The sequence below is a fragment of the Dermacentor variabilis genome, unplaced genomic scaffold (assembly GCF_050947875.1).
Source record: "Dermacentor variabilis isolate Ectoservices unplaced genomic scaffold, ASM5094787v1 scaffold_14, whole genome shotgun sequence".
Classification (NCBI taxonomy): domain Eukaryota; kingdom Metazoa; phylum Arthropoda; class Arachnida; order Ixodida; family Ixodidae; genus Dermacentor; species Dermacentor variabilis.
In genome coordinates, this window is record NW_027460302.1 from 18,401,254 (window position 1) to 18,429,130 (window position 27,877).

General features: G+C 44.3%; 2 protein-coding genes across 2 annotated transcripts in view; one reads left to right on the top strand and one right to left on the bottom strand.

Annotated features, from left to right (window-relative positions):
- Positions 1-25,613, bottom strand: part of LOC142567663 (26S proteasome non-ATPase regulatory subunit 13-like) — a 296,627-nt gene extending 271,014 nt beyond the window's left edge. Inside the window, exon 1 of the mRNA XM_075677845.1 lies at positions 25,366-25,613. Within this exon, the coding sequence (XP_075533960.1) occupies positions 25,366-25,466 (101 nt within the window). The 5' untranslated portion in view covers positions 25,467-25,613. The remainder of the gene's footprint in view (positions 1-25,365) is intronic.
- Positions 9,368-10,802, top strand: LOC142567757 (uncharacterized). The gene is given in 5 exon segments (XM_075677928.1): positions 9,368-9,400; positions 9,514-9,660; positions 10,079-10,222; positions 10,224-10,341; positions 10,747-10,802. Coding segments are annotated over 5 exon segments (498 nt in total).
- Positions 25,614-27,877: the final 2,264 nt, after the last annotated feature.

A 27,877-nucleotide genomic window follows, 5' to 3' on the forward strand; every position in this document is an offset into this window, starting at 1 on the left:
ATACTGACCAAAACCTGACTTACCAACGATATCACTGATGCTGAAGTTGTTGCCAACTTGCCAAATTTTTCCGTTCATTGAAACGATCACACATGCTCATGAAGGGGCAACGTATTGATCATTGCTGGTCCGTAATTATCATATGCCCATATCAGCACCACATCCGACTTGGAGATAATGTGGCTTCTGTGCCGTACTTCACCACACTCCATTCTAATTGGCATGTGTTATAGGTCTCTGCATGCTAACCCCAAATTTTCCCATGAGCTTAAAAACATGCTAAATCAACTTACGACATCATTCCCAAATGCACATATTCTTCTCTTCGGTGATTTTCCCCACCCAGGAATAGAGTGGTATAACCGATCTCACTCAACTACTCAGCACAGAAACAAGGAATTTTCTCTATGTTTGTTTGAACTTTAATCTTAATCAACTAGTAACCAGCCTAATACGCATTATAGGCAACTCCAGCAACATTTTAGACTGAATACTGAGCACCCACCCGGACAGTTTATCATCCATTACGCACTTAGAGCTCATGAGCGACCATAAAGTTATTCAAGCAGATTTTTCCTTCCGCAATGAGCGCCATGAAACATGAAAGAAAACAATCACTTTGCATGACAAAGGTAATTACAATTCCATTAATCACGAACTGAGAAAAAATTTCCCACTCTTCGAGGCCAGCTTTAATCAGAAATTGGTTAATGAGAATTGGTTGATATTGTCACATGGTAGTGACGGTGAAGACAGCAGCCAAACTGAGAAAGACGAAACTAGCGTTTCATTGGGCGAACTTATGCCCTCAAAAACAGGCTACACTCAAAGAACGGCGACAGTGGCGAACACAGTCGGCGATCGGCGAAAATCTGATGAGCGGGTCAAGTGCGTTGGCTTTTATACATCAGTCGTCAAATGTTCCGGAGTAATTGCTGGGACCCGCGTGCTCTCACAAAGTTCTACATTATTCGCGTCGCGCACACATGCAATCAGATTACACAAGGTTCGGTCACAGTCAGCGGATGGAACCATCGAGAACACTCCAGAAACTTCCGATACATGCAGGCACGTCCTGCGCTGTCCGATAACATTTGTTAGGCGGTGAAACACGTCGCCCGATAGAGACAAGTACCTGTGTCAATATTTAAGAATAAACTACAGGACTTAACACAAATATTTATCTCTGGAGTAACATTTCGTAAAAATCTTTCTAAACCTTGGTTTTCTAAGACACGAAAAAACTTGAAAATAAAAAGAAGTGGATTTATCACAGTGCTAAACTAAAAGGAAACCTCGAAGCGTGGGAAAAATACTACTCAGTTGAAAAAGAATACTTGACTGCGATCACCGATGCAAAACACCCTTTCTTTAATAGCGACCTGCCGCACACACTATGCGATAGCCCAAAGAAATTTTGGTGAATCATCAACCCTGCACCAATGCCCTCAATCGCTTTCGCTCATACAGCGGGTGAACCAGCCTCTGACATAGCCGCTAACATCTTCAATACTACATTTTCAACAGTTTTCACACAGAAGTACAACCAGCCTTCATGGATGCCACCTACCAATACTGCGTCACCAATGGATGTGATAACCGTTTCTTTAAATGGCATCTCGCCCTTAATTGAGAAAGTGAAACTGTCCTTGTCAGCCGGCATCGACAAAATCAGCTCAAAAGTACTAAAATATATGAAGTGTAATATTACAGGAATTGAAATTGTTATTTTCACAGACACTTTCTACAGGTCTAATTCCAAAAGACTGGCAAATTGGGAAGGTTGTTCCGCTTTACAAATCAGGTGATAAAAGTTCTCTAAACTACTGTCCCATATCTCTAACTAGCACCCCTTACAAAATCATGGAACTTGTAATATACTCTCACACTATTGACTTCTAGACGCTAACAATTACTTCAATTCATCCTAGCACGGGTTCCACAAGGGGCATCCATGCAAAATGCAACCAGCCATGTTCCTCAATCATTTACATGCTTACCTGGACACTAACCTTCAGATTGACGCTATTTTTCTGGGTCCCGCTAAGGCACTTGATAAAGTTCCACATCAACGGTTAGTACAACTCTCTCTGTTAAACCTGCATCCTAACATACTAAAGTGAACCAAAGAATTCTTAACAAATTGTCTCAATCAGTCATAAATAACCAGTCCTCCAATCCTCTTCCTGTAACACTAGGCATCCCACAAGGCTATGCTCTCACACCTCTTGTGTTTCTTACATATATCAGTAACCTCTCGCTGCATGTATCTTGCCAAATTCGAACGTTTGCTACTAACTGCATTATCTACGAGCGAGTAACTACAAGCAAGTACCAGTGAGTAATCTACCAGCAAGAAGCCCTCCAACAGGATCTTAACCACATCCAACAATGGTGTGAAAATTGGCTCATGATCCTTAACCTTAGCAAATGCAAGCTCCTTTCCATTACCTGCCAACACAAGATTCATGCCTTTCAATACAAAATCGCTAATGAGTCCGTGAAATCTGTATCGTCTTTCAAATACTTGTGCATTCCATGTTAGATCATTAGATAATGTGATACCTATGTCACTAACATATCATCAGCTAACATTGGGATTTTTTAAACATCACCTTTGCCTCGCCCCGCATCACGTGAAATTGCTTGCTTACAAGTCACTCGTTCGACCTAAACTATAATATGCATTTGCCACATGGAACCCACAGCATGTTAACTTTACAAATGATCTAGAAGCAGTTCAAAATCGTGCTACAAGGTTCATCCATTCTTCTTATTCATATGACGTCAGTGTTTCAGCTCTGAAAACTAAATCTGCCTTATTGCCTCTCTCAGTTCGCTGTTGCAGAGCCACTCTATTACTGTACCACAAGTTCTATTACTCGTCACTCAATCGTGCACCTTACATCATGCCAGCATCGCACATTTCTCGCCACACCAACCGCAACATTCAAGTTTTTCGTCCATGTGCCCGAATTGTTACTTTTTCCGCTTCCTTCTTCCCACGTGCAGCTAAAGATGGGAACGGCCTTCCCCAACATATTGTTGATATCACCTGTGCATCATCATTGATTGAGCATTTAAATAACCTCTTTTGTATCAAAACACATATGGCATTGTTATCCACACCTCCTTGTGGGGTCTTTAAGGAAATGAAATGAAATGATATTAAATCTTCTAATAACATGTAGCATGACCCCAGGCGGCAGAAGCGCCGGCCCGGATCGCTAAGGACCCAATGCTCGAGTCTCAAAACCTGGACGATGTCGTTGGGCAACGGAACGGGAGATGTAGTGGGACTAACGGACACAATCTCATATTGACATGATTTATGATTGACATGACATGATTGATTTATATGATTGTGTCCGTTGATGAGCCATGGTTTACTCGCAAGATTAAGCGATATCTGAATAAAAAAGAAACGTTTGTTTCGAAAGGCAAGAAGCGCAAAATCTGTTGAAGCTAAGTCAGAATATTTATCGTTTTCTAAATAATGTGCATTACATATTGAGGCTGCCAAATATAAGTTTTTCAACCAGGATATTTCGCAATTTCTAAAAACAGATCCAAAAAAATTTTGGACAGTCATTTCTCCCGCACCTACAAAAGAGTTACCTGTTTTTGACACCGAGTCTGGTGCTGCAATTGATGTCATGGATGTTGTTGAAGGGTTTAATTTATTCTTTTGTAGTGTATTTAGTGACAAAAAGCCCCTAGATAAGTCTACACATTTTTCTAATAGTTCTCCATTTATGGAATGTATAACTGTGACAAGTGACGGTATTGTGAAAGCTATTGAGCGTTTACCATCGTTTTCTAGTCCAGGTCTTGATGGTATTTGTACTAAGCTACTAAAAAGGACAATATGATATCAGTGTATCGCCATTAAAAGTAGAGTCTGGTTTGGACACACTAGCGCACCGTCGCCGTATCGCGAGCTTATCATTATTCCATAAATTCTGCACCAGCTCGCTTCGCCACGCACCTTACATTGTACCACCTTCACACATATCGCTGCGCACAGGCCACCCACTAAATGTTGCTCGCCCTAGTGCGCGCACTGTCACCTGCTCGTCATCATTTTTTCATCGTACAGCTAAAGACTGGAACGGCCTTCCCCACCACGTCGCTGCCATCACCACCTCATCTGCCTTCGTGGATGAAGTAACGAGTATTCTGTCTTCAAAATAAGATAGTGGGCAACCTCCTGTATTTTTGTACCACCCACCCCTTATGTAATACCCCGAAAGGGGTCTTTAAGGTAATAAAATGAAAATGAAAATGAAAAAAGCACAATTCTGCTCTTATACTTACACTATTGTTTCAACAGTCTCTCGACACCACCGAAATTCCATACAACTGGAAATTGGCACATGTCATACCAATATATAAAACCGGCGACAAAAACAAGCTAACAAACTATAGGCCTATATCCCTTATGTCTGTTGCATGCAAACTATTTGAACACGTATTATCTTCTCAAATCATGCAGTACATGGCTAGCAACCACATTCTATTTGCAAACCAGCATGGTTTTCAACGAGGCCGGTCATGTGAATCCCAGCTTCTTGAACTAACTACAGACATTCACCTTAACCTTCACGAACTTACACAAACTGACGCCATATTTCTAGATTTTGCTAAAGCCTTTGACCGTGTGGCTCATAACCGCCTCGTATATAAAATGAAGCTGATTAATGTTGACGAAAAAGTAATAAACTGGGTTAAAGAATATTTAGGCAACAGACGACAAGCTGTTCAGTCCGGTGTGCCTCAAGGTTCCGTTTTGGGACCCACTCTATTTTTAATTTATATAAATGATATTCATCAGGGCATAGACTCAGAAATCCGGTTATATGCCAACGATTGCGTTCTGTATCGGCCATTAAAATGTAAGGGTGATTGTGATAAATTACAAAATGACTTGAACAGGATTGAAAGATGGTGCTCAGACTGGCAAATGAGCGTAAATACCTCGAAAACTAAACTTATGAGATTTACTACTTGCATTGAAATTACGAAACACACATACTTTCTTAATGATGAGGCTCTAGAAACTACAGAATCACTTAAATACCTAGGTGTTCATCTTTCTCCGACTTTGTCTTGGCATAATCACGTGGGTTGTATTGTTTCCGCTGCATGCAAATCTCTTGGCTTCATTCGTCGAACGCTTCGTCAGGCTAATAGTGATACTAAGCTTCTTGCATATACCAGCGTACTTCGTTCAAAGATTGAGTATGCCTCATTTATATGGAACCCGCACCAAACGCATCTTATTAACAAATTAGAATCTTTTCAGAACAAGGCAGCGCGATTTATTACAGGTAACTATTCACAACATTCAAGTATCACCAAAATAAAACATGACCTAGGACTCATCCCATTGCAGACTAGAAGAAGGATATCTCGGCTAACTTTCTTCCATCAGCTTTTTCATAACCCAAATATATTCTCTCAGGCACACATCTTACCAGCCAAAAGAAAATTCTCACGAATTGATCACAAATTTAAGGTCGAACAACCATTTGCACGTACTAAACTATTGAAGTTTTCATGTCTGTACTTAGCCATTTCGGAATGGAATCATCTCCCAAGTAATATAGCTGAAATAACTGACCATATTATATTCAAACAAGCACTTAATGAAACATTTGTGAATTAATAACATTAACATTTCTTCCTGCCTTTCTTCAGATGTCATATTATTGTTTGTGTAATTTAATAATTATTGGCGTATGATGTCGAATTAGAAGTGATGTAAAGGTTGTATAGCATGTACTACTTCATATAAAGATATTCGACTTACAATGTATATTGTATTTCATTGTATATTGTATATCAATTGTTCTCCCCCCCTATGTAATGCCCAAGCTGGGCCTTTAGGGTAAATAAATGAAAAAGAAAATTAATATGCGACATCATTCCCTTGTCAAAGGACGCAGTATGGGCGGGTGTAGTAAGAAAGAAGAATTTCAGAAAGACCCACATGTTGGGAGGCAGACCAAAGTTGCAACTGAAGCAAAACATTCTTCGTGGTGTAGTGATCATAAACGCACTTCTGATTGTCTTGGTTACCAGCAAGTCCACTACAGGCTATCTGCGGTGCGTAATTAGCCTGGGCAATGGCATATTCACTAGCCAAAGTTGCAGCGTAAGGAAGAAATGTGTCCAACGGTAAAGATGTTTCAGATCCGAACAAACGGTAAAAAGGAGTGTGCAGCAGAGTCGTGGTGGGAGAAATTATATGCGAATGTCACATACGGCCGTTCAATGTCCCAATCACGGTGGTCAGCTGACACGTACGTTGAAATCATGTCTGCTAAGGTGAGATTCAAGTTCTCAGTGAGCCCGTTCGTCTGGGGATGGTATGACGTGGTGATCTTGTGCTGCATGAAGCAGCAGCGCAAGATATCGATAACTTTGGACAGGAAAGTACGGCCTCGGTCAGTCAGCAATTCACGTGGGGCAGCGTGTACTAAAATTACATCACAGAGGAGAAAATTTGACACGTCTGTAGTACAGCTGGTCCCCAGCACTCGTGTCAGTGCGTAGTGAGTCACGTAATCATTAGCAACGGCAACCCATTTGTTTCCTGAAGCAAATGTAGAAAAGGGTCGGACAATGTCCAAACTGACACGGAAGAAGGGCTCAGGTGGGACATTGATGGTCTGAAGATACCCAGTAGGAAGCGCAGATGGTTTCTTTTGGCGTTGACAGAGCTCGCAGGCGCTGACGTGACGCCACACTGAGCGAACTAGGCCAGGCTAATCGAAGCAACAGAACACACGGTAATGTGTGCAGTAACACCAAGGTGGCCAGCGGTTGAGGCATTGTGAAGCTCATGAACTGTGGAGTGCAGGTGTGATGGTATAATGAGGAGAAGATCGGGACAATCAGGGTACATGTTACACCGATATAAGGTACCATCCTTTGGTATGAACATGCACACAGAGGTGCTGCTAGGAGAGGGTTCCAGGCGCTTGATTATTTCTTTTAAGTAGGCATCCCGACAGTTTGTTAGCGATGTTAAGCAACTGGCACGCGGAAAGGACGTATTCGAGGGATTCGTTGCGCAAAGTCACAGTTGGCCACAGGGTAGTGGGAGAAACAATCTGCATATTTGTTCAGGCTCCCTGTCTTGTATACAACTATGAAGGCATACTCTCGCAGGTGCAGTGCTCATCGAGCTAGTCTGCCTGTAGGATCTTTCAAAGAGGCGAGCCAGCAAAGGGCACGGTTGTCGGAAACTACTGTGTACGGTCGGCCAAATAGACAAGGGCGAAATTTTGCAACGGCCCATACAAGGGTGAGGCATTCAGATACTGTAATTGAATAATTTCGCTCTGATGTGGACAGTAGCCTGCTGACATAAGCAATGATGCAGGCCGCTCCACGTTGACGTTGGGCAAAGACAGTGCCTATTCCGTAACCACTTGCGTCAGTGTGGACTTCGTTTTCGGCTGATGGGTCAAAGTGGACCAAAATTAGAGCCGCAGCTTGTGCAGGACCCCAGGTAAAACGGGTGTCTTGTTTAAGGTCTGTGAGCGGTTTCACATATACTGCGAAATTCACAAACCGGAGAAAATAGGAGCAGAGCCCCACAAAGCTGTGAACATTATCGGCAGACTTCAGTGCAGGGAAGTCTTTCATGGCTCGAATTTTCTCTGGGTCAGGCTGTACGCCGGCAGCATCCACAATAAGGCCAAGGATCATGATGCGGCGACGTCAAAAATGGCACTTCAATGAATTCAGCTGAAGTCCGGCACACTGGAACATGTCAAGAATTGCTGAGAGGCACTCAAGGTATGCATAAAACTTAGGGAAAAACACAATTACATTGTCCAAGTAACACAAGCATGTATACCACTTGAACCCATGAAGCAGAGAGTCCATCATTCGCTCGAATGTGGTTGGTGCACCACACAGACTGAAAGGCATGACCTTGAACAGGTAAAGCCCATCAGGACTTACAAAAGCAGTTTTCTCTTGGCCCATTGAGTTCATAGAAATCTGGCAATATCCAGATCGAAGGTCAATAGAAGAAAAGTAGGCGGCACAATAAAGACAATCAATGACATCACCAAATCGCAGTAACAGGTAAGCATCTTTCCTCGTAATATTGTTGAAATGGCGACAGCTCGCATAAAAGCACCACGATCCATTCTTCTTTTTAACTAAAACAACAGCGGACACCCAGGGACAGGAGGATGGCTTGATAATGTCCTTCACAAGCATCTTGTTCCCTTCCTGCTGGATGATGCTTTGCTGAGACGCAGACACTCGATAGGGACGTCGGTGAACAGGGCTGCCACAAGTTATCGACGTCAAAGTGCCCTTCTGAGAAAATGTAGCGTCCACTGCAAAAGCTTCTAGCTGAAAGTCTTGCAGGGGGCAAAGGTGGACCATGGAGAGCCCCTCTGGAAATACTTCCTTGATGAAGCCAAAATTCACAAGTGGAAGACAGGTTCTGTTAGCCATAGTGCTCAGGACCGTGAAGGGTGCAGTGACACCATGCATGAGCAGTACGTCAGTAAGAGATGTCACATAGTAGCCACCATCTGGAACAGCTGGTGAACATGAAAATTCGACATACGTCAGGATTTTAGATAGCAGCCGAACAAGTCGAAGGTTGGTCACTGAGTTCACAGAGGCGGAGCAGTTCAAGGCAGAGGATGCCAGGGGAGCAATCAATCAGAGCGGAATTGGCAAAAGAAAAATTTGGAAAATGCTAATTTTCACCATTAAGAGTGGAATGCAAGAGCATTCAAAGATTCCCGACTGCTTCTCATGCTTCCCGCCAAGTGCAGCTTATGTAACTGTAATGTTTACCGGGAAACACTGGTGGCAAACGCTATGCATGAAGGCAAGCTTTCTGGTAGAAACAAGATATGAAGATATCAAAGAATGGTCATTCCTACGCAATTCGCGATCGATGCGTTCAATTTTCATGCGTCCAGTGGGTACGCAGATGCAGTGCTGAGAAGAGAAGGCAATCAAGAGCTTGTGTAGCGCTTTTTTAAAGGAACTGTCTATTTTGCTGGCCGCCAACAGAGTAGGCTGCGTGAAATGTTGCCAACACTGCACCACCACTGGCTGGCCGCAACCATGTAACCATACTGCCCACATTTTTTTCTTTCGGAGTGCACCGTGCAGCCATCGGCAGCAGTTTTGCGCTTACCATTCATGTGGTTTCAGGTAGCTCAGGTGGAATCCTAATATGATCACTACATCGAAATTTTCGTGGTCATTCTACCGTGCCGTGTTGTAGCAGGGCAACAGATGCAGTAAGCAAAGGCAGTTTCGACCATCCACCAATGGCTTCCCTCGACAACCCAACCCCAAGTCAGGAAAACTCTCAAGCATGGGAGAGGAGCACCTCCAGACCAGCCTCCTGGTGTGTGCAGTGGAGCAAAATCCCTGTTCAGCGTGGGAGATGAGTTTGCAAGCTTTGCTTCATAGGAAGGGAAGGTCGCCTTGTACAGTCCAACAAATTATGTCCAGCTGTAGAGAAGGGACACACGGACGATTGAAGTCGTGACTCTAAAGGACCTCCGCAACATAGTTGCAAAAAGCAAGGGCCCAGCTTCACGCAATGACATAGAAGCAACAGTCAGGATTCTTAAAAATGAGTATGGTGCCACAGTCCATTTGCTGGTGTATCAGAAAAGTGCGCTGAGGGCTTTTGTACTTTCAGGATGAAAATATGAAAAAGGCTTTTGATGCTTATTCAGATGTTATATTCATTGATAGAGCACACAAGCTTTAGGAAACACGGATGGCATATTTTCTCATCGTAACGGAGGATGGAAATGGGCAAAGCGAGATTGTTTTGGTTGGCCTACATGCCACAGAGGACAGTGAAACACTTCGGTGGTTTTTTTGAAGCATTCAAGGAATTAAACGTGAAATGGTCATCAATCAAAGTCGCAATGGCTGATAAGGACTTAAGGAACAGCAGGTCGTGACACAGCTTTTAGCCCAATCCGCCCTTCATATCTGTGCATCCCATACCCTGCAAACTATTTGGAGGGAAATCAGCACACAAAAGCTGAACATATGAAGGCCTGTCCAGGAGACTGACCTCGCCATTCTGCAGCAAACGGTGTATGCATGGAGCAAGAATGAGTACAACATACTGTATGAAACATTGAAGTTGTCTTCGCCACAAGCCGTTCTAGAATACTTCGATTCTAAATGGCATGGAATTCTTGAATGGTTAATGGGCCCTTAAACGGTCTTGTGGGAACCTCCCAAATTCCACAAACAATCACTGTGATACCATAAATGCAAGGCTAAAAGGCATCATTGACCGCTATAGCTCGCTTGATATTTTGAGTGAATTTTCTTTTTCATTTGTGTACTCAATGAGAAGGGAAACAACTATATTTGACATAGTAGTTCTGCGGAAACCCGCAAGGTGGAGAGAAGTAATGAATAAAGGGAAAATCAGACATCCACCCGTTCGTACCAATTGCTACAAAGGAAACCCATACGGGTTTCTCGAAAGCAATTGCTACGAACGGGTGGATGTCTGATTTTCCCTTTATTTGGAAACAACTATAGTAGCAGAAGTTCATGTTTAAAATTAAATTATGGGGTTTTACGTGCCAAAACTACTATCTGATTATGAGGCACGCCATAGTGGGGGACTCTGGAAATTTAGACTGCCTGGAGTTTTTTAATGTGCACCTAAATCTAAGTGCACAGGTGTTTTCGCATTTCGCCCCCATCGAAATGCAGCCGCTGTGGCTGAGATTCGATCCCTTGACCTCGTGCTTAGCAGCCCAACACCATAGCCACTAAGTAACCGCGTCAGGTAGAAGTTCATGTTTCGTACTACCATTTTTTGACACCCTACGCTATCAAGCATGTCGAGCAGCAACTACAACTCTCAAGTGAAGTCATGAAGGAATCTGATGATGGCACAGTGTTACAGGTTGTTGGCAATAGCAAGTCAAACTCAACATCTATAGAATGTGTCTGTGAGTTCAGTAATGCAATGTTTTTGCCATGCTGCCACATCTTTGCAGTGAGGCACCACTTTGGGCTTAACAAGTATGATGAGGCCCTTTGCAGCAGAAGGTGGACTGGAAAGTTGTATGCATAAAGTGCAACAATGCTACTAAATGACTCTAAAAAAGCAGAAGCACTGCACATAAAACAGCAGCAAAACCATAGGGTCCTTTCAAGCCGTCAGAAATTTAGGAAAGCTGCTGCAATCACATCAAAACTTGCCAGCATTGTTTCTGAAGGTTCCATGGAAAAGTTCTCAAAAAAGATCGAGTTTCTGGAAGTTCTTTGGCAATGGAAGAATGGCCTTGATGTGTGATTAGAAAGGAGGCAAGAATCCTCAGAAGGCAAAGGCACGAAGTGTGCCAGAGGGCTCCAGAGATCAATATTCTGTCAATCTGTTGGCAGACGACCATGAAGTTGCTGCAAACAAGGATGGAGATAACATAAGTCCTGATCTCGGCTGAAGTCCTTGTGATATTGATACAGCCGTCAATCTGCAAGTGGCATATGTGCAGATTGAACCAATAGATACCCACAGGAAGGGCACCAGTCAGCCTCTGCTTGCAAAAGGCATCAAGGATGACAATGGCGAGGCTACTGCAAGTAAAAAAAGTGTAGATTTGCAAGAAAATTATAAGCTCCACGATAGTACCAGGACATTGTCTGCTAGTGTTCTTAGTGAAATAGCTATCATCGTAGCTATCATTGAGGTGACAAGAGTTGCCATACTACGTGCTCCACGTGGCTATCATCGAGGCGACGGAAGCTGCCATACTACGTGCACCACATGGCTATCATCGAGGCGACGGGGGCTGCCATACTACTTGCACCACGCGGCTACCACGAGGCGAAGGGAGCTGCCATACTATGTGCAACACGTGCACATCAGCAAGGCGACAGGAGCTCCCACTTCTCCACAACGAATCAAGAATTCGACACCAGAGGCGACTTCAAGAAGTGCCCAGCCATCTCCCCGATGAATCAAGAATTCGACGCTGGCGATGTCATCACCCTGCCCCGCCTGGTTCCTGACGACAAGAAGTCGCCAAACTGGTTCCTGCCAACGAGGAGATGCCGAAGGGATTTAAGGGAGAATGGGCCCATTGTGAGAAAGGAGAGTCGCTTCCAGCCGCCCAGTCAGTCTGATATGCTACCTGTACTCTATTATCCACTATCTGTAAATCCAGGGAATACATGGGGAAGGTGGGAGATGGAAATTCAAGACGATGAGGAAAACGAGAACAAGGTGAAATCAGGAGCCAATGTTTCGACAAGTGGACTTGTCTTCTTCATGGCAACATATGCTTTCCTCACCACAGTATATATAGGTGGGGTTCTTCTAAAGGGGAGAGGGCCTAAGGCAAGTGGGTGCGGCAATGAGCGAAGGTGTGTTAGTGTGTCAAATTGAGAATAAAGGAGTGCTGTGCACAAGGCCAGAGACCCGGCCGTCTGTCAATCACATGTCAACGCCGACGTGTTAGCCGGCGTGTCAACTGCGTCTGACACGCCGGCTGAAAAAAAAAAATAAGGAGAAGGAGAGAAAAGGAAAAAAAAAAACGCTACGAAACCAAACTAAGTGTTGTTGCCTATAGCTTGAAATTTAGCATAGCGAATAGATGCTAAAGCTCCCTTTGAAACGTTTATGCCTATTGGTTGCAATGTCTTGAGCTTATGGATGAAGTATGATTCTCTGTATTTTCTTTCTCGTTCAGAATGGAAATTTAACTGTAAGATGTAGAGTTTAAGTTCTAGTAGAGCTTAAGTTAAGTGTAGAGTTTAAGTTCATCAAAGTTATGACCTGGTTGGTTGAAATGCTCGGCGACGGCTTTGGGTAGTTTTTAAGCTGTGTCCGCGCAATGTCCGTTTAATCTGACTTTCATTGATTGTCCTGTTTCCGCGATATATTGTTTCTTACAGAAGGAAAATTCAAGCATATGAATCACATACGAACTTGTACAAGTGAAGCTAGATTTTACTATGTGTGCATAACTATTTACGGTGCTTTTAATTTTAATGTCACTTTGAAGGTGCCTGCAGGTTTTGCACCTGGGGCGACAACATGTTTTTATTACGGGGGAATGCTGTTGGCTCACTTTTGCGTGCACTAACGTGTCTTTAAAGTTGCTGCTGCGGCGATAGGTAACCCTAGATACATCCGGGAACACTTTTCTCAGACGCTCATTACTTGATAATATTGGGTGGTATTTTCGTAGGATGTTGTTTATGTTTGGGAGTGCATTAGAATATTTTGTTGAGAAAAGCCAGCGGTCTGTAGATTCTGGTGTGGGCTGCTTCTTCGCCAATATTTACTATACAATATTTACTATCTGTAAATATTGTATAAAGTTATTCGTTTCTTCTTCGTCTGCGGAAAGAGTATGTCTCTCGTCCTTCACCCCAAAGTCACAACAGTGGATGGCAGGCTGTGGGATTCGAAGCCAGATAACACCCGCTACACTACTCAACGGCAGCCACGAGGACCATCGGCGTCAGCTACTTTGGAGGGGTGAGTGCCCGACGTTTGCCTTTCGCACTGCCAGACCTTTGTCGCACACGTAAATGCTAAGGACAATTGCTCAAGTGTTCTGAAAGGATTGTAGTGGTTTTGTCTTAGTTCACTTCCGTCCTTGCATAGATTTCGAGCTTCAGAAGCAAAGCTTAATTAGAGGCGAAACCGGAGACGAGCCATCAGATCACGATGGGGAAGCTCAGGATACAGGACCTTCTTGATGTCTGTCAGGAGATGGGCATTTCGGTTGCCACGGCAAAGCAAAAGAAAGCCATTCTGGACGTTATGGGTGCACAAGAGGTAACTGAGGAGGAAGTCGAAGAGGTTTTGGGTGAAATTCTTGAGAGGAGAAGCAACAAAAATATGTGCGATGAGGCAGAAGAAAAAGAAAAGCGCGACGAAGCAGAGGAGCAGAAAAGGCGCGAGGAGGCAGAGGAGAGAAAAAGGCAGGAGGAGGCGGAGGAGAAAGAAAGGCGCGAAGAGCGAGATTAAGCTCTTAAAATAAGAGAACTGGAAATAGAGCAAATTCGAATCAGCTCGGCGCATTCAAGTCCTCTTTCTGGGGGAGACGATACGCCTAAACTGAGAATACAGGACCTGACGCCACAGTACAGGATAGGCGATGATATTGCACTTTTTCTCGTGAATTTCGAACATACATGTGAAAAGATAGGGCTGGATGGAAGCCTTTGGTCGCAAAAACTTCTTTCAGTTGTCCCAGGAGAGCCCGCGGAAGTTCTCGCTTGCTTGTCTAAAGAAGACTACAAGAACTATGGAAAGGTAAAAGCCGCGCTTCTTCACAAATACTGCCTCTCTGCCGAGGCATTTCGACAGCGATTTAGACAGGCAAAAAGGGGCAGTGAGTCACACACTGAGTTCGCGTACGAGTTAAAGTATAACTTAAAGGAGTGGCTCAAAAGTGCAGAAGTGCATGGTAACTATGACAAAGTGCTTGTATGCATAGCACTAGAGCAATTTTATCGAGTTCTTCCATAAGAAGTTAGACTATCAGAAGAACTTCAGTTTCGGCTAGTTGGTGTTTACTGCATATCATATTGACCGCAACTAAAGATGGGGACAGCGGAAGAGAACACATAAACGACACGGGCGGTAACTTTCAACTGGCTTATTCACGGCTGGGCATATATAGACAAATAGAACATGCGCAGAATGCAGCAAACAAAAACACTCATCAGCCTAGCGGGGCAACCAATTATCAAAAAAATCTATTTTCGATTGAAACAACCTAATGGAAGTGTCACTAACACAGTCTTGGCCTTTCTTTTTTATGTGATAAGCCTCCATCAGTTCACGTGCAGTATGGTCCTGGCTTCTCCCCAGAATCTTTATCTTCTTAAAAAGAGGTGCAAAGTGAAAAGAGGTGCAAAGTGAGAGGCATTGCAGTGCGCAGGCAAGTGCGCCAATTCGTCTTTCGTTAACTTTTGTTCGTGTTCCCTGGCTCGATCATTCAGGCAATGTCCTGTCTGCCCTGTGTAGTGGCGCTTTTAGAAACCTATCTTAATAGCACGTTTATCAGTTTTAACGAACACTTCTTTCTGCAGAAACATGGAATCTGCATCGGCTCATGCATTCCGCCATTTTTGTGTAAAATTTTTTAGCTACCATAGAAAAAGCACTTGATCAGGCGTTTGGGGAGGGGGGGCGTTTTTAAACATTTTAAAAATCTTTAGATATATGGATGATTTTTTAATCGTTTTTAACGCACTCTACAGCATTCTAGCCATTTTTAAACTCGGTAAAGGGCTTTCTTTTACTCACGAACTTCCACTTGAAGATTCCTTGTGTTTTTTAAACCTAAGCATTTTCTTTGCTAAAGACCACGCGTGCTGGCAGTACTTCCCTCGGACACAGAAGGGTCTGGTGCTATATGACTCCTCCCAGTCAAAAATTGTTAAACGAGGAGTAGCGATGCTCTGCTTAGAATCGGCTCTCCGCAAGTCATGTATGCACAAGATGCAGCTTGCCTTTGACAATCAGATTTACCGTCTTAAAACAGCAGGGTTCCCTGACTCGATGGTAACTCCAGTGGTGGAAACCCTCCTGCAGAAAGCAAAAGGATCTAGGAGCAAAGCAAGGGTGAGGATGACTACTATGGCCGTAAGACCTGAAGTGGCACCATATATGCACAGGGTCACACAACCTAAGGAAGGCGGCAGGCAGGTTTGGAGTCCCCCTTGTCTTTTCAGCCCCTTTTAAGCTGGAGCGGCTCTGCCCCTGCACCTCCCGTGATCCTAAAGGAAGGCAAGGCTGTGGCAAGAACCATAACAAGCCAGAAAACCATATGCAAGCCATATGCAAAATGCAATGTAGGAGTTGTGTACGAAATCCCCCTGGCATGTGGCAAGTCCTACATAGGGCAGACAGTACATTGCCTGAATGATCGAGCCAGGGAACACGAACAAAAGTTAATGAAAGATAAATTGGAGCACTTGCCTGCGCACTGCAATGCCTGTCACTGTGCACCTCTTTTTAAGGAGATAAAGATTCTGGGAAGAAGCCAGGACCAGACTGCATGCGAACTGACAGAGGCTTATCCCATAAAAAAAGAAAGGCCAAGACTGTGTTAGTGACACTTCCATTAGGTTGTTTAAATCTGTGGGGTTCTCACACCCGTGCTCTTGGGACAAAGGAACGACAACACGGTAGTGCAAACAATCACAAGGGCATTTATTGCACCTTTCATAGATCAATGCCTGCTAGCCGAGTTGCTATCCCCAAAGCATGCCAATGGGCACGCAACACATCTAAGAAGTCCAACTCACCGCGACCGGATAGCGAGCAAATATGTTCGCCCCATGCTGGATCCCAACGCCTGGTCGTTTGCGTGTACGGTCACGCAAACAGTGGCGCGTTCTCATGAGACCTCACGAGACGGTCTCACAGAAGCATGGATCGGCGCACGCGTGGAAGGTCCACACTGCTTGCCGTCCTCGAACCTAAGAGGAAGTATCGTCTCCCTTCCCGTGCCCAAGTAACCCTGCCGTGAGGCAGCATTAGCAGCACAAAACTCGCGCCATCTCTCGTACTGCGCTTCAACCACACCGACCGCCACGGGCCTCGGGCTATGCGGCAAAGCCGGATTACAGGAGACTGGAGTCATGCGGGAAAACAACATATTAGGGGACGCGTCAGAGTCACGCATCCCCACAAATCGGAAATAGATTTTTTTTATAATTGGTTGCCGCTCTGGGCTGATGAGTGTTGTTTGCTGGAGTCTAAGTTTACCCGAACATGTTCCACATCTTTTTTCGGACAAATCGGAGCAGCTTTCAGAAAAGGAGGGCCAGTCATTCTCTACCAGTCTCGCTTGCATGGCATTAGCACGATTGCAGTCACACGCCCTCTCAAAGAAACTTGAAAGCTCACATTCAAGCGAGGAGACGGACAATGCCACGTTCTCACAGCAGCAGCCTAGGCCAGGAGATACGGCTGACGAAAAGCAGAGGACTCAGACTTGTGACGGATCAATTACCGGATCAGTGACAGTGGGTAAGGAGCCTTTTGAGACTTGGGAAAACGGGGCGCCTAGGGCTGAAGTGGAAGATTCACTGCTTAGTCCCGCATCCTTTTGCTCGAAGCAGCTTAGTAGGGTTGACCGAGAGGCGCTTATCGCGGCACAGTAAAGTGACCCTTCGCTGACTACGCTGCAGGCTAACGTGAATGAAGGAGTGGTCCGAAAGAACATCTCGTTCTACACTAGGTCAGGTCTCAAGTACCGAAAATATTTATTTATTGTTTATTTATTGATACTGCGGTCCTGTTTCCAGGACCTTAGCAGGGTGCATACAAAGTGAAATTGAAAAAATCTAAGTACAAAATACAGCGATACATAACATAGGTCACTCGCGATGTACAAATGCAAGCAGTTACTGAACAACACACAGTAAATCACTCGCTACATAAACATAGGTGCGACTCAAATAATTGCAGTGAGCATTGAGTTACAACGTCATCAGTAAGATTATTCCATTCAACAATAGTTCTGGGGAAAAAGGAAAATTTGAAGCAATTCTTTTTAGTAATTAACAGTGTTATTGTCTGTGAGTGTCGATGATGTGTAGCATAACCAGTAGAGAAAGTGATAAAGCGTGATGTATCAATGTTGTAGTGCCCTTTTATGAGCTGAAATAAAAATTTTAAACGGCATGTTCGGTTCCTTTGTGTCACAGATGGCAATCCACTTCTCTTGAGAAGCTCCATAACTGAAGTGCGGCCATACGAATTATATATGAATCGTACTGCCCTTTTTTGAACTTTTTCCAGTTTAGTAATGTTTCTTTTAGTAAAGGGATCCCATATGACAATTGCGTATTCCAATATTGGTCGAATGATGGCATTGTAAGAAAGAAAACGCACAGGAGGCGTAGCGAATTTTAGAGAGCGTCTTAGGGAAAATAGTTTTCGAAGGCAGTTTGCCGTGACAATGTCAACATGTTTGTTCCACGAGAGAGTGTTAGTAATCTAGAGGCCAAGGTATTTATATGCGGTTACCTCAGAAAGCATGATGTTTTCGGCATTGTAGTTGTACAATAAAGGCTTATTTTTTAACAATATTCTCATAAAGACAGTTTTATCGAAGTTAATTTCCATTTGCCAATCATTGCACCATGTTACTATGCTTTTAAAGGCATCATTCAGTCTAATTTGATCGTCAATGGAGGAAATTTTTTCGTACAGAACACAGTCATCAGCGTACAACCCAAATACCCATATCAGGATTCCGAGGGTTAGACATACAACTAACTACTCATGCCAGAAGAGTACCGACCACAGCTTTTAGATTTAGCGCATGTGAATGCTTGGGCGGGTCACCGCGGTATCAAGAAGACAAAGGCTAGGCTAGTGCAAGATTTATATTGGCCAGGATGCTGCTGGAAAGAGGTTGAAACACTTGTTCGGTCATGCGACGCATGTCAGCGAGTTGGCAAATCCCACGACAAGTGGAAGGCCCCAATGAAATTGGTGCCCATTATCAGAGCACCACTCCGGAAGCTTGTAACAGATGTGGTAGAAACCCTCCCGGAATCCCGTTCAGGTCGCCCATATATTTTGACCATACTGTGCGTGGGAACAAAATTTCCCAAGGCAATCCCACTTAAAGAACTGAACTCGTCGTGCATTGTTGATGCACTGTTGTCCACATTCGCCCGTGTTGGCTTCCCGGCGGAGATTCAAAGTGACAACGGGAGTGTGTTTACTAGTTGCTTAACAACAATGTTCTTTGAACGCTGCGGAATAAAGGTAAATCGTAGCTCTATTTTTCATCCCCAGTCGAATCCTGTTGAGCGGATGCATTCCATGCTTAAGTGGGTATTGAGAGCACTTTGTTTTGAGCATGACGAAGACTTGGAGGCCAGCATCCCAGCAGCACTCTTCAAAATAAGGTCGGCGCCACACGAGAGCACTGGGCTTAGCGCCGCAGAGCTAGTTTACGAGCATAGCTTGAGGTCACCACTGAAGTCTACTGAAAGACGCTTGGGAGGGTTATCAGGGGGACCCACGTGTAGTAAACTACGTGCTAGATCTGCTAGAAAGGCTGTCAAAAACCAAGGAGCTCATTGAGGAAAATATGAAAGCTGCACAGAGCTCAGCAAAGACTTATCACGATAAGTCATCACGACAACGCACATTTCACATTGGCGACAAGGTAATGTTGCTAGACAGTGCAAGAACAAAGTGGACGTTCAATGGGAAGGCCCTGCTAAACTGGTGTTGAGGCAATGCCATGCGACATGTGAGTAGGTGCTCACTAACGGGTAATGCCTATTCGAGCGGCACTGCTCTGAGCATGGGTGCACTCCAGTCTATAAAAACACCACAATACTTTCTGCTCATAGAAATCAGACCACAAGAGAGATTATTGAGGCCTTCTATATCAGAAAAAAAGGGTCGCATTGTGTAAGCATGCCATCGTTAAATATGTATGACAGTGAATTTGAATTTTTAAGCCGCCTCATAGTGTAGCATTAGATTATACTAGGATTTTGCGTTTTTGCCTGCGCACTGATAATGACGCCATCGATGGGAGAGCATGTGGCTATGGGTTGTGTACATAAGTTTGTGTATGCCTTCGAATAAAGTTAGTTGCGAGTTCAGCGCTGTCCTGTGTGTTCCTGCCTTCGGTCTTCGTCATATGGCGCTGTCCCTTCAAGATGTTTTATCATAGCAACCTAATGAGACCGTATTTTCATCGTCAGGCAGTAGTAAACTTTACCTTAAATGCACCGGAAGGACATAGTGATTTCTTGTGTTTTCCTCAGAGAAGTGACACCGCAGCTAACGAGTTTCTGGAGCTAATCGCTGAAGAACAGTGCCTCTCGGAAAGCCAACGAGACGATTTGAAGGAAATTGTTCGGGACTTCGAACCAGTACTTTCTGACCGACCACGGAAAACAACTCTAATCGACCACGGTATTTAGTTGTCTGCGAACAGCCAGTCCGCAGCAAGCCGTACCATGCCTCGCCACGGCAAAAGGAAATCATGGAAGCTGAGATCCACTGCATGTGCAAACTGGGTGTCATTGTGCCCGGCGAAAGTGATTACACTTTCCAACTTATCCTAGTTGAAGTTCCAGGTAAAGAGCCAAGACCTTGCATGCATTATCCCCGGTTAAATTTGGTAACCATAGACAAGGCGTATCCAGTACCTAACATCGAAGAGATAGTCGAGATGGTGGCCAATTCCATGTATATCTCCACTTCAGATTTAGTGCGAGGGTATTGGCAAGTCCCACTGACCGAATGTGTGTCTCGGTATGCAGCATTCATCTCGCCATTTGGAACATTTCGTCCTGTGAAGTTGAGCTTTGGCCTAAAGAATGCTCTCTATTGCTTTTCAAGCCTAATGGATCGAGTGTTGCACGGGTTGGGAGATTTTGCTCTTCCTTACTTGGACGACGTGGCGATTTTCTCCAACACCTGGAAGGAGCATGTTAATCATTTGCGCACAGTCCTAAGTCGACTGTGCAACGTGGGCCTCACTGTCAGGGTGTGGAAGTGCCATTTGGGGTGTGCTAGTGTGAGCTACCTGGGTCATGTCGTGGAGCCCGGCTAGCATAGACCCTCCGAGCTAAAAGTTGCTGCTGTTTTGGAATACCGGCGTCCAACTACAAAGTCGGAAGAAAGGGCATTTCTGGGAGTGGTGGGGTATTATCAGCACTACGTGAAAAATTACTCGAAACTCGCTAGCCCTCTGACAGACTGTCTCCACAATTCGGAGCCAACGATCATTTCGTGGGATAAAAAGAAAGAGAAGGCTTTCTAGAGCCTGAAACAAGCCCTGGGAGGAAGACCTGTGCTTACGGCCCCTAATTTCTCTAAAGGCTTTATTATACAATGTGATGCGTGTGACCGCGGCCTAAGAGCCGATGGGCACGAGTGGCCCGTTTTATATTTGAGCCGGAGGCTTAGTGTCAGAGAGGAGGCATATAGTATGTCTAAAAAAGAATGCGCTTGTCTGGTATAGGCTGTTGATAAGCTTGCTTGCTATGTATCTGGGTCATTGCCCTTTGACTTGGTCACACCGTGTAACCTAGAAATGACCATATATTCAAGTGGAGCTTGTCACTTCAGCACCATAATTTCTCTGTTCGCTACAAGAAGGGGAAGCTAAATACAAATGCTGACGGACTTAGCAGAGCCTTTTAGGCTGCAGCCTATGCTTATCCAAGAGCTTATCCTAGAAGTTAAAAGCTTTAATGCTACATTTTCATGTATGCTCTTGTCTCCTCAATTATTTTAGCAGATTGAAGTTGATTGATAATCACTTACAAAACACAATCGTGTGGACAGTATCGTAATGTTAGTGTCACCGATTAAAATGAGCCTCCGGATCACTCGAGAGCCTACCTCACCCATCTGAATGGACTATGATTACAAACCAAGTGACAGAATTTCCCTCGGAGGGAGACAGGGCAAAATATAAACTTTCTTCGATCGCCTCAGCTGTGTCTGGCCTACCCGAATGACTGTTAGGAATTGCTTTGCAATCTATCCTTAGCTGTTAATTCTCTCTGAATGTGTCTTCTTTGATAGCACTATTTGTAGAGGTCTGTATCCCGGGCTCTTTATCGGATGCGTGTTTCGTGTTTAGTGTAATAACCTTAATGGTGAAGCCGTAACGTGATGGTGAAAAAACAAGGGAATGCGAGAGTATGTGAGTAGCAAAACAAAAATAACAAGAATTACAATGGAATGATTGCAGGAAAATAAAAAATTTCAGAAACACTGCATCAAAGCAAGATAAAAAAGAAGCAAACATTTTTCAACTATGGCATGTTCAGCTGTCAATGCATTCAATGCTTTCAGTGTTAATAAGAAGCGATATGGGCAAGTTATTCCATTCGGTAATTGTGCGAGGAAACAAGAAATATTTAAAGGTGTTGGTCCTGGCAAAACACGGAGTTAATGACTTGGCATGTCGGTGCCTTGTTAATCGCTCTGTTAGCGGTAGTATGTATTGCTGCGGATTAAGAGATAGTTGATTATTCTGAAGCAGATAGAGGAACTTAATCCTTTCAATTTTCCTTCACAATTTTAGTGTTTGTATATTATTCATTTTCATTAAGTTTGAGGGAGAGTCAGTTGAATGGTATTCAGAAAATATAAAGTGTAAAGCTTTTCAGTGAATTTTTTCTACTGCATCGATGTTGTGCTTCGTGTGCGGGTCCCAAACAATTGCCACATATTCTAGTGTAGGCCTTATAATACAGTTGTAAGCCAGCAGCTTGGTTTCCAGAGGTGGCTATTTTTAATTTATGCCTGAGCAGACCAAGTTTTCTTAAAGCTGAAGCACATGTAGTAGAGATATGCTTGTTCCAGGAACGATCATGCATTATGATAACCCTCAGGTACCTATATTCCTCGACTTCGGATAAGTGTTGAGATGCAAGATCATAAGTAAACAGTAAAGGGTGCTTTTTCTTTTAGTAATTCTCAAAGAAACTGTTTTATCAGTGCTAAGCTCCATGTTCCGCTGTTGGCACCAGGAATGAATGCTCTGAAGGGTAGAATTTAAGAGGACATGATCTTCGTGGCATTTAATATTATTACATAAAACAGAATCATCAGCAAACAATCATATTTGAACGGGGTGAGCGATTACTTCTACACTATTATTAATATATATTAAAAATAACAAGGGGCCAAGCACGCTGCCTTGAGGCAGCGTGCTTGGCCCCTTGGCGGAAATTTGAATGTGGGATGTGCAACTGGGGTTTATCATGTCACAAGAAGCCTTATCATGGTATCACTTGTACTGTGTACATCTGAAGAAGCAGCAAAAAGCAAGGGATTTGCAATGTTCCAGCTGTGATAAACTGATTGTGGTTTTATTTACCTTACCTTTGTGACTACTAAACAAAGTGAAACATATCTTGGGTTGAATGAGCCACTGCAGCGCATATTAAGATGCATATAAACTGCAGAGTGTGGGATGTGCAATGATGGGGTAACGTGAAACTATTCCAATGTGTTTTTATTCCAATCTCCTGACGTCAAATTTGCGTAACCACCGACGTAAACATTGGGCGGTGACCCGCAGCGTTGCCTCATCAGCCCAATCAAATGCCCTCTTAGTTTATAAGAGGTCGCTTTTCTTTTCTTTCCAAACGAATAACATTGCCTAGATTGAGCAGTTTTTTGTTTGCAATTGGCTGCCCGGAGGCGAGGTGCACACTCGAGTCGAGAGGGTTTCAACGAGGCCGAGCCAGCACACTGAAAATAGACAAGAAGATGAAAAAGGTGGTGCTGGCGTCTACAATTGGTTCACTTTCCCTCACTTAGCTTGCCGTGGCTGGTCGAAAATTGCGCCGCCATGCAACAGAAGGTTAAGAATGCCGTCACAATGAATCCTCAGCAGAGAAGAGTTGGCAGAGCGAGGTCGTAAACATGTGAAAGTACTCGAAAACGTTACACATTCATGCAGAAAATTTTATGATATGCAAATAAACTCATGCTCTCTGGCAGGTGTGTGTAGCCAGTGCCTGAGCGATCGGCGGCAATCATCTTTTATTCCTCTCAGAACAGGGCAGCCTGCGACTATTCAGAAAAAGATTCAGTTTTGTTCGGCATATTAATGCATCTTTAACGCATACATGTGACTTTGACACAGCAAGTTTTCGCAGTTTTGTGATGTCGTGTGACAGGCACATGAAGTGGGTGCAGCCCAAAAACATTTGAACAATAGCCGAGGGCTAATGGTGAAAAGGCATCGAATGAGAAATAACTACTTTTCTTTTGTTTGGCCCAATCTTGCATAATCAATATGTACACATCATATCAGATGGACAGCTATTGTGGTTTTCCTGATGTCGCGTGACAGACAGGCAAAGTGGGGATGGTCCAAAAAGTTTTTGACCAATCATGGAGGGCTCATTGCAGAATTGGAATAGAAAAGTTTGGACAAGCTTTACGTTATAGCGCCCACAATCTAAACATATATGACAGTCATGTGTGAGTGGGGCTTATCATCATGTCACTTGCCTTGTGTACATCTGAGGAAGCAGCCAAAAGCAAAGATGTTGCTTTTTATTTGAAATACTTGTCTCTGTGGTGTGGATCTTTTCTTTTAGAGATATTGAGCAACATACAAATCGTAAACCTCAATGCAATCGTAGAGCAGAACACGGGTCGAGCGGTAGCTGACAGTCAAAAACCTAAAGGGTGATACATATTCACTGCTGTGCATAAAAAGTGAATCCCAGAAAGACATCATGTCAGACTTTACCAAGTCAAGAAATCCCCCTCTGTTCTAACTTTACACTATGCACCATTATCTTGATGGGAAAAAAACAAGTGATAAATTTTTTTTGGTTGGCCATTTTATTTTATTTTATTTTATTTTTTTGCAGCCGTATTGTGCTTGTGTCCTCATCCCACCCCCACCCCACTCAGCGTCCTGATCTGTGCAGAAGGGTTGAAATCCGGGCGAGTTGATACATAGTTGAAGGAAAAACCAGTCAAAACACAAAGGACAAGAAGAGAGATTCACACCTCTCACAAAGAGGTTCATCACACAGAAAGGTTCATCTCTGCTACAAGGACAAGTCAGAACAGATGTTTCTGTTTGTGGATCTTCGTAAATAATGCAAAACGTACACGGTGACATACTGTGACACTAGAATGGCACATCTAGAATGAAATATTTTATGCATTTTCATCGACTGCAATGCCGACACATATTCTAGGAGTGCTTCGCAGGCGCAGATTGCATTCGGTTTGTCCACGAATTATCAGACCTGCAATGCCGGCTGCAAGCATTGCCTTTTTTCCCGAACACGCGCTCTGCTGAGCCAGCTGCCGGCAAACTTCCACGCTGTCTACTGTGCTGACTGCCGGAAAACTTTCACGCGGTCTAGCTGCCGGCAAATTTCCACATCGTTTGGTCACATTGCAGGCGAAGTGCCGGCAATAATCCATATAGCCTACTCTACAGCCTGCCGGGAACTTATGCAGTTCCTTTTTGAAATATCACGTTCAAACATGGGAAAACAGGGGGAAGTCAGGAGATGGAAATTTAAGACGATGAGCCAAACAAGAACAAGGTGAAAGCAGGAGCCACCGTTTCGACACGTGGACTTGTCCATTGTCGGCCTTGAAGACAGGTCCACTTGTCGAAACGTTGGCTCCTGCTTTCACGATGCTCTCGTTTTGCTCACCATATTCAAACATATTACATGAGCTCGTCTGCCCAACGTGATCGTCTGGAGACTGGAATTGCAGGCGTATCAAAATACGAGAACACCCTGCAGGACGGAGGAGCGCGATCGGCGCTGGCGTGCACATTTTGTCCGAACGCGCTCAAAGCCGGCACGTACCGCTTGTTGTACAACTCCTCGAACTCGGCCCATTGCTGCGACAGCTCGGGCGGACTCTGCTCCTGCTGCTTCTTCAGGTAGGCGCCCACGTCTTTGGCCATAACGGCGATGAACACACTTCACAACGCACGCGCTCCGACCAAACGCGGCAGCCTACTGCAGAGCGTTTTGCTCTTGCCTGTCACGCTTATGCATGGAGGAAGGAAACTTCGTGCGCTTATGGCTCCTATCATAGAATAAAGCACAAGGGTAGAGTAGGCAAACTGTACCTTCCGCAGTGGTTCGAAAATAAGCAGCGGCAGTGCATGGAACTTACCTAGATGGCCGCCAGATGGCGATGCTAAAACAAGAAGTGTAGAGCAGAAGTAGAGAGGAAATGGGTAAACTACATAAAATGCAAAAGGGAAGCATCTTATTTGATCAACGAGAAAATCAAGACAAAAGGGTCCCAATGGCTGTCAAAAATAAGCAATAAAAAAGATAAATAGGCAGCTAGAAAATTCTGGCAACATCTGAACTCCTTGGGTCATAGGACAAGCCTAGAGCAGAGGTATATAGTAACAGCTCAAGGTACTCGGTTAGAAGGAGAGGCGGCAATGGAGCATATAGGAACCATGATGAGGGAAAAATTTACAAAACAGACAAATGGTACATGCAGTACGTCGGAGAGGGCTAGCCCGGTCAACCCACTGCTTTCGCTTGGACAAAAAGAGTGGGAAAGGGCGGAGAAGAGGGTACCAAGTAGCACATCGGCAGGCCCCGATGGTATTCCAATTATGTTAATAAAGAAATTGGGCCCGAAATCTAAGAAAGCATTGAGGGAGGTGGTGAGCAAAATGCTAGTGGATGGTAAAGTACCTGACGAATGGAGGCTAAGTAGGATGAGAATGATATATAAGGGAAAGGGGACAAAGCTGACATAAATAACTACCGGCCTATAACAGTGACGTCAGTGGTTTACAGGGTGGTTATGCAGAGTATGGACGTCAGACTCTGGAGTTTTGTAAGACGCGTAGCGCCACCTGCCGGTGCGAAGAGGCAGTAATTGAGTAGTGCGAAGCCCGACTCCCTTGCTAAGTTGCCTATATAGCTAGCGACGGCGAAACAACAATTTAACTAGATTTTGGTCCATATTGCGAGTGTTTTGCGCATTTACCACCCAGACAGAGAGCTATGAATTTCTACGCTAGTCGGACGCGCCGCCAAACTGCCATAACGCGCTTGCTGGCTCACTTTTCAGACTGATGGCGGAAACGACGGCAACCGCATTAGCTCCGCGCGCTACGAAGAAACGCCGCAATCGACGCTACTGTTGTGTTGTGAATTGCCATGAACGTGAAGGACGGAATAACAACGTTCAGTTTTACCGATTTCCATCGCGATCGTATGAAGGGGAAAGGCGAGAGCGCTGGATACGGGCCGCTCAACCTGTTGGGTAATGCGGATTACTTGCATTCCCCACAACACAGCGGCTCGCATGAGAAAGTGCGACAATTTTGTTCTTCTGTAATTGTGTTGCCTAGCCCTGACGGAGGACCGTGGTAACCAAGCGAGAACTCAAGAATTTGCAGCCGCCACTTCGTTGGTAACTGAAAAAGACAACGTTGCGAACCATCCTGCTTATGTGCCATCGATATCTCCACCTTTTAACAGACGTCCGCCTCCGCTTGATTCAACAAGTGGAACGGAGAGATTTGGCAGGTCAGCTTAACCAAACATTTTGGTTCATTTATGAATTCAAAGTCCTGTTCTAGAGCATCGTTGTATCGCGAGCTCATTTCTACTTTCGGTATTTTGTATGTCCTGGGCCGATACAAGCACGCTTCGCAATGTGCTGAGCCTGCTCGACTGCGTTTTTCAAATGTGAGCAATGAAGTTGCTGTGGGAGCACTGGACGAGTAATTGCGAAGTAACGCACATGTGTAAAGAAAAAGAATGTTGTGTGTATTTACATTTATTTGTGCGCGCTTGTTGCTCGAAGCGTCTGCGAAAAGTTCAAATTAAGGTACGGGCGATGCTGTAGCTCCTGCGAGAAAGAAAGATGCAGCGCGTAGGCACTATAGGAACCTTCTTTCGTTATGATCTCACGCTGTTTGCTGCCCTGGAAAAGGTTATGAAAGGATACTCTCTGTAAATAATTGCGAGACTAAACATTACGATAAAATACATAAAAATATAGGAGATACTTAAGTCTTGTGTTCAGGACATATTCAATAGGAACCATTTTGAAATGCTTAGATTTTTATGCTGATATGCATACAGACAAACCTGATGCTCTCTGTACTTGCGAGTTGCAGCACGCTGAAATAACACTTGAGACTTTATTTTATATTGTACAAGTACTTCGCTCTGCTGAGCTTCCTTTCCGAAGCGTGGATGGGCGGAAGAAGCTTTCCAGGTCCTTGATTTTTAGGAAACCGTGCCTCAACACAAACGAAAGAGAAGGGTCCATTGTGGCCAATGCACCTTCGCTTGCGGACAGCTCTCCTTGCACTACTCAGTTTGCGCCAAG